Source organism: Harpia harpyja, chromosome 9 (assembly GCF_026419915.1).
Source record: "Harpia harpyja isolate bHarHar1 chromosome 9, bHarHar1 primary haplotype, whole genome shotgun sequence".
NCBI classification, from domain to species: domain Eukaryota; kingdom Metazoa; phylum Chordata; class Aves; order Accipitriformes; family Accipitridae; genus Harpia; species Harpia harpyja.
The window spans coordinates 33,889,077-33,904,894 of NC_068948.1; the positions used below are offsets into that span (position 1 = coordinate 33,889,077).

The 15,818-nt window shown below is 37.7% G+C and overlaps 1 protein-coding gene across 2 annotated transcripts in view; it reads left to right on the plus strand.

Annotated features, from left to right (window-relative positions):
* Positions 1-70: 70 nt before the first annotated feature.
* Positions 71-15,818, plus strand: part of IFT81 (intraflagellar transport 81) — a 45,151-nt gene continuing 29,403 nt past the window's right edge. The window contains exons 1-8 of one of the 2 annotated variants that reach the window (XM_052795374.1): positions 71-166; positions 527-691; positions 1,478-1,581; positions 2,224-2,404; positions 5,047-5,136; positions 6,213-6,278; positions 6,597-6,707; positions 7,965-8,049. In XM_052795374.1, the coding sequence (XP_052651334.1) occupies positions 548-691; positions 1,478-1,581; positions 2,224-2,404; positions 5,047-5,136; positions 6,213-6,278; positions 6,597-6,707; positions 7,965-8,049 (781 nt within the window). In that variant the 5' untranslated portion in view covers positions 71-166; positions 527-547. The other variant, XM_052795375.1, reaches the window with a different exon arrangement.

Consider the following 15,818-nt stretch of genomic DNA (forward strand, 5'->3'; position numbering starts at 1 on the left):
GAGACCGACCCCCCGCCCCCGTCCCCGCCCCGCCGCTGCCGCCGCTCTGCGCATGTGCGGACGCCCCCTCGCTCGGGCCCGTTTCCAGCCGTTCGGGTGCATTAGCAGGAGCGGGCGGTAGCGTCGGAAGTGACGCCGTCGCCCTGGCCTGGCAACCGTTACCAGGGTAACGGGGAGGCGCGCGCGCGCGGGGGGCGAAGGACGAGGCAGCCCCGTCGCCTCAGGGCGCTGCCGGTCGAGCGGGGGCGGCCCCGGGCGGGCCCGGCCGGCGGTGGGGACCCGGCCGCCTTCCCCCGTAGTCCCTGTGAGGGGCCGGACCTTCCTTCGTAGGCCGCGGGGCGCTCCCCGCCCCCCCCGGGCCTGAGGGGGGGGCGGCCGGGCTGGGCCCCGCCGAGCCCGGTGCCAGCTCACCGTCTCTGGGCTGCGGTGGGCCTCGCTGAGGTGGTGCCTTCACCCGCCTTCCCGACAGCCCCCAGCTCCCTCTGCCCGCCGAGGCCTCGTGACATCTCTTCTGTCTTTTCTGCAGAGGTTTTTCCAGGACACGATTATGAGTGATCAAATCCAGTTCATTGTTGAGAAGCTCAATCAGGAGCCCTTCAGGAAGAACTACAATTTAATCACGTTTGACTCCTTGGAGTCAATGCAGCTGTTGCAGCTGCTCAATGATGTTCTGGGGGAGATTGACCCAAAGGTAAGGAAGGCAATCAGAGGTGCTCACATGTGTGTAATTGTAAACATCTTAAATGGGCCTGACGCAGAAATTTGCTTTTATTTAGGTCTGGCTCTGTATAATCTTGTGGCATGTTTGGTTTACCAAAATAGCTTGTATGAATCTTCCTGGAAATAAATGTGCCTGGCAAGAATCCTTTCTGTCTATACATCTATGTGTTTTTGGCAAACCAGGAAATGTTTCTTGGGCCAGGGATACTGGATCCCTGTCCCCCAGAGACTGATGACTGTATGTTTTCTCCTTGGGAATCAGGATACAGATCTTAACTTGGTTCATACTGACAACCGTCGTGTTCTTAAGTCAAAAGTCAGGCTGTCTTGCACACATACACAGGTATGATCAAGAACTGAACCTCATGATTTAGCTGTTGCAGTAGATATTGAATCCCTCTCCTTTGAGGTTACCAGAAGTGTGTATAAGAGCAGAAGGGATCGTTCATCCATCTGGGGCGCAGATAACATGTGCTAGGATATCTGACTTCTTTGGTGGAGGTAATCCATTTGCATAGACGAGGTCCCATGAACAGGGAGAATGTATACCTAGAATAAATTTACTTGAATACACATGTTGGAGAACAATCCATTAGAAGAGAATGGAAGTTTCGTGATAAAAAGGGTGTTCTGTATGGAGCATCTCGCTTCATTGACGTATCGTGATAAATGGATAAAGTCAATTCTTTCAGTGTTGCTAGTTAATTAACATGACTTGGACAAACAGTGGATAACTTTTATTTTTTTTACTCTTTAGCATGCTGTTGACATTAGAGAGGAGCTGCTAGAACAAACAGCTAAAAGAATGTTGAGTCTTCTTGGTATCCTTAAATACAAACCTCCAGGAAGTATATCAGACTTGTAAGTATCTTTTTGTCTACAAATCACAGTAAAACATCTTTTACAGCTTATACAGTAACGACCTTTAATTTAGTAGTTGTGTGTATTTTGGACCTCGACTATCCCAGTGGGTATGTGTAACGCCTTGAAGGCAGCTCCTCCCTTGTCCCTATAGAGTATGGTATAGGGGATGCCAGCAGAAGGCTCCTGCAGGTGTAGGCTGCCCCTCGGGCCCTGCTGCAGCAGCTGCTATTGCAGAGTCAGCCAGGAGAGGGTGCCGCATGACTGGCAGGGTCAGTCTGTTCTCCATCCCTTTCAGACCAGCTGCCCGAGGCTGGATTGCACCCTCCTGTGCCAGGTTATAACCCAGAAAACCCACACTCTTCCCACATTGCCTTTATTCCCGAAGAATATCGCAGAAAAGGAAGAGTCGTTGTTGCTGGCTTTAGCCTTTTGATGTGTTACAAGATTTTTATTTGTTTCAAGGTAGCAGAATTGGGATCATAAATAGCAAACTGGCATCAAGAGTGTTTTCTCTTTTAACAGCATTAAGAATATCAGGCAAGTGGAGAGGGAATGTCAAAATATTGCAAATTGTTTGTTCCAAGCCAGTGTTCTTTAGTTTAAGATTTATTGGGTTTTTTTGTTGTTGTTTTCATATAGGAGTGCATTTCGCCAAGGGTTAGTTACTGGAAGCAAACCTGTAATTCATCCTGTCTTACATTGGCTTCTTCAGAGGACCAATGAACTCAAGAAAAGAGCTTACCTGGCACGTTTCTTAGTAAAATTGGAAGTGCCAGCGGAATTCCTACAGGATGATACTGTGGCTGACATCAACAAACAGGTGCCATTTTTCATGAATGCCAACATTTTACGTTAATTAATTAAAGTGCCAATAGGAGGAGGGATAAATGAATTGGGGAGTTAAGTTGTTGAGATAAGTATTCAAGTAAGTTATGTTAAGAGCATGTTGGAATTGAGGGTGAGCAAATATTTGTAATATGACCACCTTTCTTCTAATAACCCTGAAATTGTATATTAATAGGTTTTAAATCCATTAAGTATGGGGTACTAAATAATGTTCAGAGCCATGCTGGCCAAGACAGATTTTTATTTCTTAATTTTTAAGCACTTTTTTTTTTCCTATGAACCATGAGATGGGTATTTTTAACTTTCTAAATTACCACTTCAAACAAGTCCAGAAAATGTTATGACCAAAAGCCAATGTCTCCTAACTGTCAATTGATTGTACAGTATTTAGTACCCAATATTTGTATTAGCCTTATCCCAATTCTGCTTCAACCATTTATTTTTTTGTGAATAAGTAAAAAATTTCTTTTTCCTGGGCTGACTTTCCTACTCATTATGTTTCCACTTCTTTTGTGAGCATTAACAATATTGGATTTATAACTTGGAATAACTAAGCAGAAGTAGCAAAGAGAGAAAGGAATGCAGATTGTATGTTTTTTCAGTATGTCACAGTCTTAATATGTGTAAATATCCAGCTCTATTATTTCCGTTACGTAAGATGCGTTCCTTTTTGGGATTACAGTAATATAACCGTCTTATTAAACTAACACCCTGCTGATTAATTCAAAACAGAAGCTGGGGTAATATACTGCCTTAATGTAATTTAGCTTTACAATGCAAATATTTAGATACTAATGAGTTAAAGAATTGAGACTAAATTATTTAGATATACAGGCTTGCAATACTGTCTTTTAAGAGAAACATTTCAAATATGAGAGTTTGGAAATCTTAGAACATGGTCAAGTTTTATGGCTGTATAGAATCAAGCTCAAATGTACTTTTGTAAATTATCTAAACAAGATACTCAGAATACTTGCCACCTTCCCAACTGTGCTGTGATTTAGACATCGGATTGGCTGCAGTATATAATTTAAACAGCGAGCAACTTCAGGCATGAATCTAGTTGTCCAGTCTTCAGTGAGTTGCCCAGGTGCCAGGTATCTTTCTTTCCACTATAGGTGTTCTTTGGTCATTTGAGTGTCACTTATTTCAGGTGCACATGGGGTAGCTGCAGCTTATTTGGTGAAAGTGAGAAACCTTCCCTTTGGTATGATCTGGCAAACTGCTATGCCCTTGTTTGAATCTTGCCATTGGTCTTGAAATTTTGTGTCCCAGTAAGGAAGACTTACTAAGGTCCCCTTTTGAAAGAGGTAGACAATCCACACAGAGGAAAGTTGTTGGACATCAGCAATCATGAATACAGTTGCTCAGAGACTACCTGCTATTTCATGATTTGTTAAAGTACTTAAGTTCTATAATGCATAAGTGATATAATGCAGGCCAGTTGCATTTTTACTCCTACTTTTTTGTAACTCATTCTTCATTGTCCAGCGTGTGCATACCTTATCGTACCTTTATTTGCCATTTAATCAAGCTATTTCTCTCTTATTTTATCTTCTTCTCAGTAGCCATTTTATTGCTATTTTTTTTGAATTCATTCCAGCTTGTCAGTGTGTGCCTGATATTGAAACAACCAGAAATGAACAAAGCATTCTAGATGCTGGTTCCCCAGGGTTTTATAGAATAGAATTGGTGCTTCACTGCTCAGGGATATGATGCCTTTGTTTGAATTGGCCTTTGCTGTTGCCATTTTGTGTTCAACATTCATATCAATTGCTCTTTCCAGGAAGTAAAAAATGACTTGATACTCTCTTTTTAGATTTTTCCGTCTCATTGAATGGCTGTTTCTGTGGAGATTATCTTTCCTTATATCTCAGCTTGCATTTCTCCAAGTTGAATCTAAATTTATTTCCTATCCATATTTCTAAACTCTTTCTGTCCCCTGTTATTTCTCTACCCACACAGACTTTCACACTGCCTCTCAGTTTAAGATTACTGGTGGGCAATGTACTGGTGTGGAAGTAGCACACTGTCTACTTCTTTCTAACTACCGAACTACATATATCAGTCTCTGTAATATACTGAGGGCATGATTATGCAATGTGTCAAAACTATTTCTCACATGTTAAGTCAGGTGTGCTCGCTCTTGGACCGCTTTGCTGGATTGAAGCTAAGTGCTCTATAAATTCAAGCCCCATTGCTTTGGTCAAGCGTGTTGTTAGATCAAGCTCTTCCTTTGGGGGCTGATAAATTTATGTATGTGATATACATAGATTTATAGTAAGAGAGAATAATTTGTTGATATAGCATTGTCCATTTCAGATAACATCTTATCTTCCTGTTTTGAAAATACACTATGTATTACAAGGGAAGAGGTGAAAATACTGAAGAAATTGTGACACTTCTGAGTGTACCTTCAAATGGAAAACAATTCGCTGTAATTTTTTATTTTTGCTTTATAACTTGAGAAGATTTTGTAATGAAAAAATGCCTTTAATTCTTGTTCTCACCGTATTTCTATTTCTATATTTACTGTCTTAGTAGAAAAGCAACATGTTGATCTGAAAGTCCTGAGACACAGAGCTCATTCTGCATGGTTTTTATTTCATTTTATAGTATGAAGAACTGATGGAAGCATTTAAAAACCTACATAAGGAGTGTGAGCAGCTCAAAACATCTGGTTTATCTACTGCAGAAATAAGAAGGGTAAAAAAATCTGACAAAATCACACAACTTTTGCTTAGGTTTTTTTTTTTGAATGTCAGTTCTGTTTTTGTTGGTTTTGTGGACTTATTGCAGTGTATAAGTTGCACAGGTCAGAGCTGGTAGGCACTGCAGCTGCCTTTTTGGAACTGTCCTCTGTTGGCAAACAGATTAGAAAGTCCTTGCTCATGCTTAGAACTGCGCTTTCTGAAGCAGATTGGGAAACAAGGCTGCCAAGACTCTGTTTGCATGATTTTCAAATATTAGAACTCCTTTTCCTGTGAATGCAAAGTGATACAAAGCCTTTTGCTTTACTGATTTAGGGTAATAATTTCAGAGGGTGTTGAAAGAATTAAGAGCTTAAGTCAATAAAAATGATGATCCTTTGTGGCTAAGGTATTAAGTAAAGATATTTGCCCTGTTTCAGCAAAATATTTAAGCGTGGGTACAGCTTTCCAGTAAGACATATGGACAAGTTAAGCAAATGTTGAGATAAGGCCTAGATTTGGAGAATTTATTTCTCTTTTTCTCATAACAGTCTCTGTAATCCTGCTGTTTTAAGATAGGATTAAAGGAGAATAATAATTGGATACATGTTTTAGCACTAGAAAGTGTTTCTTTTAACACAATTTTAATACAAAAAGTGGCAGCAAACATCACTCATATGCAACTTCATGCAAAATTGTCTGCCAGGAGGTGGGTAATGATGGTAACATTAAGAACATATGTTAGACTGCATCAGGTGTTGAATTCATGCTGATTTTTGCTTGGTTGTTTCTGTTTGTTTGTTTTTATTTTAGAGAAATCCACCTGCTTTTATTTTAAATGTTCACACTAATACTCAAGGATGCAGATGAAGTAATGTTAGCATAAAGAGAGTGGGAACTATGGGGGAAGTAAGAGAGAAGAGAGAGATTGGAATCCTGGATGTTCTGATCATAGATAAATAAAATTATAACCACTTCAGTGTATTCAGAGAATAATTCTGGTTTTCATATTAATTTTAACAGAATTTAGTCCAATCCATATTATATTGTAAATAAATTAACATTTCTTTGTCTATTTTTTCTGCTTTTCAGGACATCAGTGCAATGGAAGAGGAGAAAGATCAACTCATCAAAAGAGTAGAGCGTCTTAAGAAGAGGGTAATAAGAGAAGTAACGCTGTTACATTTCAGTGTCATAATTTTTGGCTTGCAACTCTGATTTTGGAATGCAAACAAGGATTAAGATAAACATACTGTATGTCTAGGAAGGAATCGAATAACTAATTGACCCACAGGGAATCTCCCTAGGCGTTCGTCCAGAGCTTTTAAGAATCTTGAGTCCGGTACTTTGCTGTCATTTCTGAGTAGTAACATGTATGGAAAGGAAGTGCTAAGTGGGCTTGTGAGACATATGATCTCTTTAATGTATTTCTCAACTATCTGACAGTAACATGCACTATTTATCCACTTGCTGTAGGTGGAGTCAGTACAAAATCATCAACGAATGCTTGAAATAGCAAGACAGCTTCGCTTAGAAAAAGAGAGAGAAGAGTCTTTGGCTCAACAGAAACAAGAACAAAAAAATCAGGTACTGGCATAAAAGCATACCTATTAAAACAAATAGTTGTAGACATTTGTTTGGCAATCATGCATTTAAAAAAGTACATCAGGAACAACAGTACAGAGTTTCTCCCAACATCAGAAAATTAAATCCCATTTAAAATAGAAATATTTATCTACATTTTAAGGGAAGAGGCTTAACCCTGCAAGTTTTTAACACCTCATTCAGGGTACTCGGCTACCTCAGCTGCCACTGACATCATCATGTAGCAGTCCCAGGAAATGTTCCATGACTTACTGTTGTAGCACCCAAAGAGAATTCTTTGTATTTATGGTAGTGAGCAAATGCGTTCCTTACTTTGATTTGTATCTCTGTGCATCTGCACTAAGATTTCAGGTGTTGAGTAACACAGCAAGTACCTCAGCTTTTCACTGGGTTGGGGAATATATATTCAGGAGCAACCTTGGGATTTTGGTCCCCAAATTTGAGAAAAATGACATCCTGGGAAGCACTGGAAGCAACTGAAATCTGAATATAAGGGTGGGTTTTATTCCTGAGCTATGTTGTCAAAACAAGATATTTTAACAAAATCCATTGCCATATTGTTATATCATCTCACCGAATTCTGTAGCATGAACTTCAATGCTGTATTAAAAGGGGAAAAAATCCCAGATTTCTAGTGTTGCAGTCTATGTCTGGATGTGGAATCAATGTGAATAAGTAGTCTTTCAAGCTGTTGGGTCTTCGCTTGAACCTGAGAGAGATCACAAGTAAAATGAATGTGATGTCCAGCTAATTCCAGTTCTTAGTACTCATCTCTCTAAATCACAAAAACGCTAATCAACTTGGGTGTTGTTTGGCAACAAACTTTCCAGCGTGCTCTGAAGTCGGACAGTAGATTGCTGTGACAATTCAGCTGCATTGAAGAACTGCAGTATAAGGATAGTTATCTGCTGCAGTCCTGATTCTTGCTGTCTCTTTTTGTTGTTCTAATGTTCAAGCCACTCACATTTTTGGTTGAAAATTGTTTAATGAATTTCTGCCATAGAGAAAATATCACTTTGGAGTACAAGAATACTTTCCTCAATTAACGCTAGAGAATATCAAGTAAACCCAGGCTAATTGTTGAAAGTTTGTTTTGGCATGTTCCCTTCTGAAACAGATAGTTTGCTTATAGCTACCTTCTTTTATATTTGGGATTCTTTTTGATACTTTTTTGTTTTAGTTGTTTGAATATGCATTTCAAAGAAATGAGCTTATGTGTCTCCAATTCTCTCTCAAAAGTTGTTCCACGCAGAGCAGAGACTGCAAAGAGCACAGCTCCAGCTGAAAGAGATGCATCATGCAGTAGTGGATTCAAAACCTGAAAGTAAGTAGTAATCTATAAAGGCTGGGGGTTTACACTTCTCTGTTAGAAATGAAATAAAAACTGGATGGCTGTCAGTAATACGGTACTGCCAAAAAGCATATAGGAACTTAAGAGAATCTAAAGAAAGAAATAACTTGTGTTCTAAAGGCACATGCTGGAGATTGTAAGGCTGAATGTGCCTTGCCACAAAAAGCCAGGGAGACAATCACAAGGGAAGATGGTATCGGTCATATTTTTGAGGTCCACTTTTTAAAAAATCTTAAACCAGTTAAATACTGAATACTAACCATAATGCTCTGCAAGAAGAGAACAGTTGGAACTACAAAGGGTTGGAAAAAGCAGAAGCCTCTTACTAAATCAGAAGTTTGTCTTTCCAAAGGTTTTATGCGTTCTGTATTTGTAATTGGGCATTGTTGAAATACTGCCACTTAAAAATTTTCTCAGTGAATGTACAAATAAATTGAATACTATGTTTTATTCAGTGAAGACTTGTTTTTCTAGTTGCCTTCTATAAAATATTTGTTTGAAAAGCTTTAAGGCCTGTTTCTTATTGTAGTGCAATTTTGTGTTGTAGTTTTGTATGGTACCACAAATAAAGCTACTTTCTAATTAAGCTTTTTTTTATAGATCATGGATTATATATATATACACTCACGTATTCTTATATATGATTATAAGTATATATAATATATACTAGATATATCTATATTAAAGCCTATATATTTATATATGAATATATTTGTTTACATATGAAAATACTTTGTTCTCATGATACAACTGTAGCTGATTGAGTTGTATGTTGCTGTATTACATTAATAACAGCAAGATTGCTTCTCCTCGTTTTCAGTGATATCTCAGTCTGCAAATAACCTCAGCAAAATGAATTATACTACTTGTGAAGTAAGTTAGTAGTCTATGATCATTTATAAAAATAGCAGGTGGGAAGGAATTGCAGTTACTAGATAAATATGTAACTAACTGTCTCCAATTTTACAACCTCTAGGTTCCTGATGGTTTAATCACTTTGAAGAAAATGTAACAAGGGTTAGCCTGGCAGTTTGACAACAAAACTGGGAGTCAGTTTAGCGTTCAGTGTTTCAGATATATGTGATCTTTGGCAAATCACTTAACCCCTTTCAGTTTGTCTCTTGCACTTGGTTATTAATAACACATCACAGGACTGATAGAGGTTTTCTGTAGGGTTGATTTATAGGGAAATACTTTACTGTATGTAAAGTAGTGTGAAGGTATAACACTCTGAATGGTCCTTTTCACAGGGCTTTTCCAGTTGCCTTCTAAGTGGCTGTAGTAAAAAAATGCCATGGAATGATTTTTGTTGTATGTATAAATTACTTCCAAAATTATAGAATCTGACTATTTATTGATTTAAACTTAGTAAAGTAGGTCATTGTCCTACTCTTTCAAGTACATTTAATATTCCAGTTGCATCACATAACTGCTGTGGCAGCTATTTTGAGTTAGAGAATTTTTTTCAGTCACCAGCACGTTGCTTTGTTATTACTTCGTGATTTTACTTTAATTTTTTTATGATCCTCATCAGCCACTGAACCACAAATGGACCTAAAAGAGTATCTGAACTGTCTTCTTTACTCAAAGGGACTTGCAGTGGATTTTATAACTGTTCCATTTTTGCAGTAGCTATCAGAGAGTTTATACAGCAAAGCTGTGTCAACATTTCTATTTCAGTTCCTGGGTTTTTTTTAAGGCCAATGGAAACTTGATGGGTTCAGTTCACAGAAGCAAAGGTAACATAATAAAAAGCCAGTAAATATGTCATTTAATCATTGAGATGAAAATAAAGATAAAGTTAACATATCTAATTTCCTTAAGTCCTGCTTGCAGGGGAAAAAAGTGTTTAAATGTTCTGAAGAAAAACTTGGAGTCATTACTTAAGAAAACTTGTGTTGAAATTTTGCCCAAACAAAGACTTCAGGACTTAGCTTTGTAATTGCTTTTTCCCCATAGTAGTTACAAAGACACTGCCTGTAGTAGCAATTACAGAATGCCAACTGTGTTTTTTAAATAATTGAAATTAGGTGGCCACAGTGAACTGAATAAGATTCAAATTATTTTAAAAGCTTTGTTGGTCTACAGTTTGCACAATTTATTTTTATTTTAAAAATTCCTTTTGGCTGCAGTTTGGTACCTCAACTGCCTACTTGTATCAGTATAGCTTGTATGCTAACAATTCAATGGCTTGTTGGTAGGTGTGGATTTTCACTGGAAGTTAGAACTTTCCTTTAAAATAATTTTCTTACATTTTTCATACTTTAGGTGTTTTTGCTTCCAAAGCAAGATAAAATGATAAAAGTTGTTGTTAATGAGTAGAAGCTTTTTTGTCTGTCTTACAGATGTATGCTCCTTTTGTTACTTAATCTTATTATGAATTTAGGATGAAGTACTTTAAAGACATGTAAAGGAACTCTTTAGGAACTAGCACATATTTGAGTATTGTTAACATGCAATTAGCATCAGTCTGCTTTAGCTGTGCCAGCAAAATACTGCTTATGGTTAGTAGGTTTTTAACTCTTAGAAATATAATATTTAGAAGACTTTCTATTGTATCATGAAAAACAGTTGATTGTTTTGAGATGTTTTGTAGACTAAAATTAATCATACTGGTTTCCACAGTACACTCCTTCCCTGTTTATTAACTTCAGTACTACTCAGTATGTTGTTTGCCTATAGAGAGGCAGTTGCTGCTGGTAGCAGTAAGTAACATGAATTTGCAGTTTCTGGGTTTTTTGTTGTTGTTCTGGATATGAATAGTATTTTTATTAACACTGACCACTAGTTTGAATAACCTAGCTCATGCTTTCCCAGCAAGATTGTCATATTTTTGCTTTGATTATCTCTGCTGGCACAAACACAAATTGTTAACGCCAAGAAGCGAACTGAATTACTGAAATTTTTGATCTCTGTCCATTTTACAGAACATTATTGTTCACTTTATTGGCAGAAATACGAAGAAGTGGATGACTAGCTTGAAAATATTGATTAAAAGAATGTGTTAAGATGATCGTTGTTGATAAATGGTGAAATGTATAATTTATATACTTCATTAAGTTAATATGTAGTAATAGATTTAGAACACAGAGAACTTCAAAGTTCTTCAGTCAAAGAGGAACTGCTTTATACAGATGTCTATTTTAAGTCATTCTGAACACTTGATGAAAAATAGAAATTTAGGATGCTATTATTCAAATATACCATTTGAATGAAAACATAAACATTCTTCTTTTCCACAGAACTATCTTTCCCTAAAATTCCAAGTTTAAATGATCTCCACTAACACTGCAGACGACATTACAATTAAAGTTATAGATGTATTTGGTAAAGGAAAATGGCTTAGGTGGAATTTTATAATAAATAAAATAATTTAGAGATGGAAATAAAATCACTATCAGTTGCTGCAAGGTCAAGGGGAAAGCACTTTTAAGCTAACTTGATATCTTTGATGAGAATACAAATCTGGTTGGGAAGATAATAGTATTGCTGTGGTTGACTTTTTTTAAGACCATTGACTCTTTATTTGCACCCCATTTTGAAGAACAAACAAGGAAGCAAAAATTCAACGTGACCTGTGTTAAAAGGACTAGAAGGAAACTGAAAATTTTGGAAAGGAATTAATCAGGGAATCATCTCTGAGTGGATGTGTTTAATCAGGACATGCAGAAATCAGTGTTTGGCTCTTTTTTTGTTTAGCATTTACATCAGATACCTGGAAAAAAAAAAAGCAAGTGATCAATGGTGAAATTGTCAGATGAAATTAAAATTGGGGAAATGACTGAATAAAGAGGAGGGCAGACTGTTAATTCGAAGTGAACTTAATCACTTAGGAAGTGTTGTGGTTTAACCCCAGCCAGGAACTAAGCACCACGTAGCCGCTCACTCAATTCCCCCCCACCCATTGGGATGAGGGAGAGAATCGGAAGAAAAAAGGTAAAACTCAAGGGCTGAGATAAGAACAGTTTAATAGAACAGAAAGGAAGAAACTAATAACAATAATAATAACAGTAGTAAAATGACAATAATAATAAAAGAACTGGAATACACAAAACAAGTGATGCACAATGCAATTGCTTACCACTCGCCAACTGATGCCCAGTTAGTTCCCGAGCAGCGATCCCTGCCCAGGCCAGCTCCCCCCAGTTTATATACTGGACATGATGTCACATGGTATGGAATACCCCTTTGGCCAGTTTGGGCCAGCTGCCCTGGCTGTGTCCCCTCCCAACTTCTTGTGCCCCTCCAGCCTTCTTGCTGGCTGAGCATGAGAAGGTGAAGAATCCTTGACTTGGTGTAAACACTCCTTAGCAACAACTGCAAACATCAGTGTGTTATCAACATTCTTCTCATACTGAATCCAAAACAACACTATACCAGCTACTGGAAGGAAAATGAACTCTATCCCAGCTGAAACCAGGACAGGAAGCCAAGCCCATGCCAAGAGTATGTATTTTAAGGAATAGCCAAATGCCATGGTATTCCTCTAGGAATAATGTACATGCAATGTAGTTACAGCATGCAGGACTCTTCCCTAAGAAGTGACTCTGAAAAGGACTTGTGGGTCATGGTGTAAAAATGGTAGAACTGGAGCTCCCAGTGTCAAAGATTTGGTGCTATCCATGCATTTATTTATGGAAGAAAATGGAATAGGAGAGTTATTACCTCTCTTTTTAGCTCTGATATGTCCACCACTGCAATGCTGTCCATTGATGAGACTTCAAGAAGAACGTTGAAAGGTCAGAGAGATTCCAGAGAGCATCAATAATAATTATAAACATGGAAAGTGTAACTTAGAATGGCAAATTCAGGAAGTTTTTTAGTTTTTCAAGGCGATATCAAAGGGATGATTTGATCATTATCTGTCAGTGTTTGCATGTCCCAGACCTCTGTTTAGTACAGGGAAATTGGAAGTTGTATCATTGGAAGCTGGGATGATTGCAGAAAGGGAAGTGAAGGCTTTGATGTAAGTGAATGCCCTGCAGAAGTCTGTTCTAGACCTGCCTTTGTCATGGCCTTCCTATATGATATTAAACGAAGTGTTGGCAGATAGTCTATAAAGTGAGTGCTTTGCTTTCTTTTATTTTTTCTTTTTTTCCCCTTTTTAAAAAAAATCAGTTATTGTTGCAAGTGGTTTTGGTATAGGATGCACAATTGGTAGCCTGTAGAGGGAAAAGAAGTAGGAAAAGAAATAGGAATCTGAGTGCAAGGTGAATCAAGTTTTAGATGCATTAGCAGAATTATGCAGAGGAACTTGCCTCTTTCCTACATGACTGAGCAAGCAGTAAGAAACTCTTTCTCCCATCCCTCTCTTTGTAATAATAATAATAAAAAAAGTTGAATGGAAAACATGAGGAGTTGCTGTTAATAGCTCCCCACATGTAAATACGTGGTTGGCAGAACCTTGCTAAAATAACCTTAGGGCACAGAGCCAGACTTTCTGTGCAGCTTACGTATGTAGATTTTGTAACCATAAGTCAATGTTAAAACATTAAAAACAGAATTTATATGTGTAATGGAAAGATTTAAAGTATGCTTGCTTTTCTTTCCTCTAGCCTGGGAATTTGATAAAAGAATGTTTTTCACTGAAAAAAAATTAAAACAAGATCTGCCCTATGTTTTGTTTTTTAAGGTTCTGTTAAGCAGCAAAAATAGCTCTTAGGTAGTTACTTCTCCATATGTTGAATTGTAGGGGAGGAAAAATATATCCAAAGTATTTAGGAATGAAATCACATTAGTCATGAGGGATGATGACATCATCATGTCTTTCCCCATCGAGATGTCAAGTTTTAACTCGCTTCATTGCTTGTTGCACTGTCAGGAGTAAGCATGATGTAGAACCAGTCAGTGTTTAAAAGAAGTTGGTAATAGCGCTCAGGTTATCTGAGAAATAAATCTAGATAGTGATCGAGGTTATACCCTGTGAAGTCAGAAGGTCCCCGCTCTTATGAAAGCAATTGTTTAGGTGTGGTTATTTCCTGAGTTAAGTGTGATATCTACAATAAATTATTTAGGCATGTACATTTTTATAAGAAAACTGGGGTAGTTCAAGAAATAAAGTATAGCCTATGTATGCAGATTATTTTTGCCACTAAGAGGAAAATAAGAAATTAGTTTGATGAAATAAAAATATTAATATTTAATATCAGAATAATTTAATTGATATCACTTTGTTTTCCACACCAAAGATCTTGGTTATAAATATCAAATTGGGAGTTGCATTCCTAGTCAGTTCTGAGGCGATAATTCAGCTCACAGTGTACGTGGGAAGCTTTGCTGCATTTGCAGGGGTGGTAGATTTCTAGTGAGACATTAAAATGTGGTCCCTCCTGCCCAGCTCTGTCATGGGCTGAGAAAGACTGGAATCAAGTGCTTCTGGAAGAACAAAGTGGGAATTCTCTCTTAGTAAGTACAAGTGTGTCTCTTGGGGTGTAGCTGTAGTGCCAAGTACATAATGGCTATTGCATACATAGAGTAAGTCCACTTACCATTCTGAAACCAGTATTGATGCTGTTTGTTTCGCACAAGATAAATGAGCTTTCCACGAAGGGGAAAAGATCATGTGGTAGTGTTGCTTTTCATAAACACAGAAATCAACAAACTGAACTGCTGGAAAAGAGGAATTCCCACTCATTTTTAGTTTGTGTTGACTTGACTTTGTTAGCAACACTGCTTTCCCTAGGGTCTGTTTTCTTTCTTCTAGTTCTTGAGGCTTTCTCAAGAACTAACGGTTTATTTCCTCTCTGGCAGCTAAACCAAGTAGTTTTTCTTTCAGTCTGAGCTGGGAGCAGAGGGTGAGTAGGATCTATCAGTACGGTGTTTCTAGAGGCAAATAGTGGCAGAATAATGGAGGCCCTTTTCCTAGGCTTGTATTTCACTTTGTTCTGACCTTCTCCTTTTGTCAGTCAGTGGTATGGTCGGCAGGCTTTTTAGCCAGAGAACCAAAAACTCTGCTTTCACCTGCGTCCCTTCCCATCTCTGTTTCAGCAGCAGCAGCTGTACTATTGTATCTCTGTACTCAAGATTTTCTCTGTTTGTGCAGTATGTGAAAGAGGCAGAGATTGTGAATTTCTTGGTTTTCTTGGCATTTCATGCCAATTCCATATTCTCCCAAATATGGAGAGAATCCTCCCAGCCCAAAACCCCAACTCTAGCAAGTAGTTTTAAAAAGTTCCAAGGATACTTACCCCTTAGTCATCTAGATAACGAAAAATATTCTGAAATACCTATTCCTACTCTCATCTGACATATAACTTCCAAATCTTACTGTCGTCCTTGGCACAAGTGTCTCGGAAGAGTAATTGCACTAAACTGCCTGTTGTCAGTGAAGACTGTGTAATGTAATTTAAATAGATCCTTTATTCTATTCTGCTGCATTTTTCTAGCTGTATATTGTTCTTATCTGAATGTACCTGTGTTTATTTATAAGTTATCTGTTAAGGAGGCTAAATTACTCTACTTAGCAAGAGCCAAGTCGTCATAAGCATGGTAAGATGCAGTGTGCATCAGGCTTGTGTAGAGCAAAATTTATAAATGTGGTTACTTTTCTCAACAGAATTTTTGACGTTACTCAGCAATTCCTTCTTGTTTTTTCTATTTTATTATTTTTTTCAGCATTCTCAGTCTATATACTGTCCTGAGATTAAACACTTGTTCTTACAAGAAAAAATAGTATGCTATTTACAGAGACAATTTATAAGTGTTCCAGCAATGTAAAAGAAGACCCTTAAAGTAGGCATACA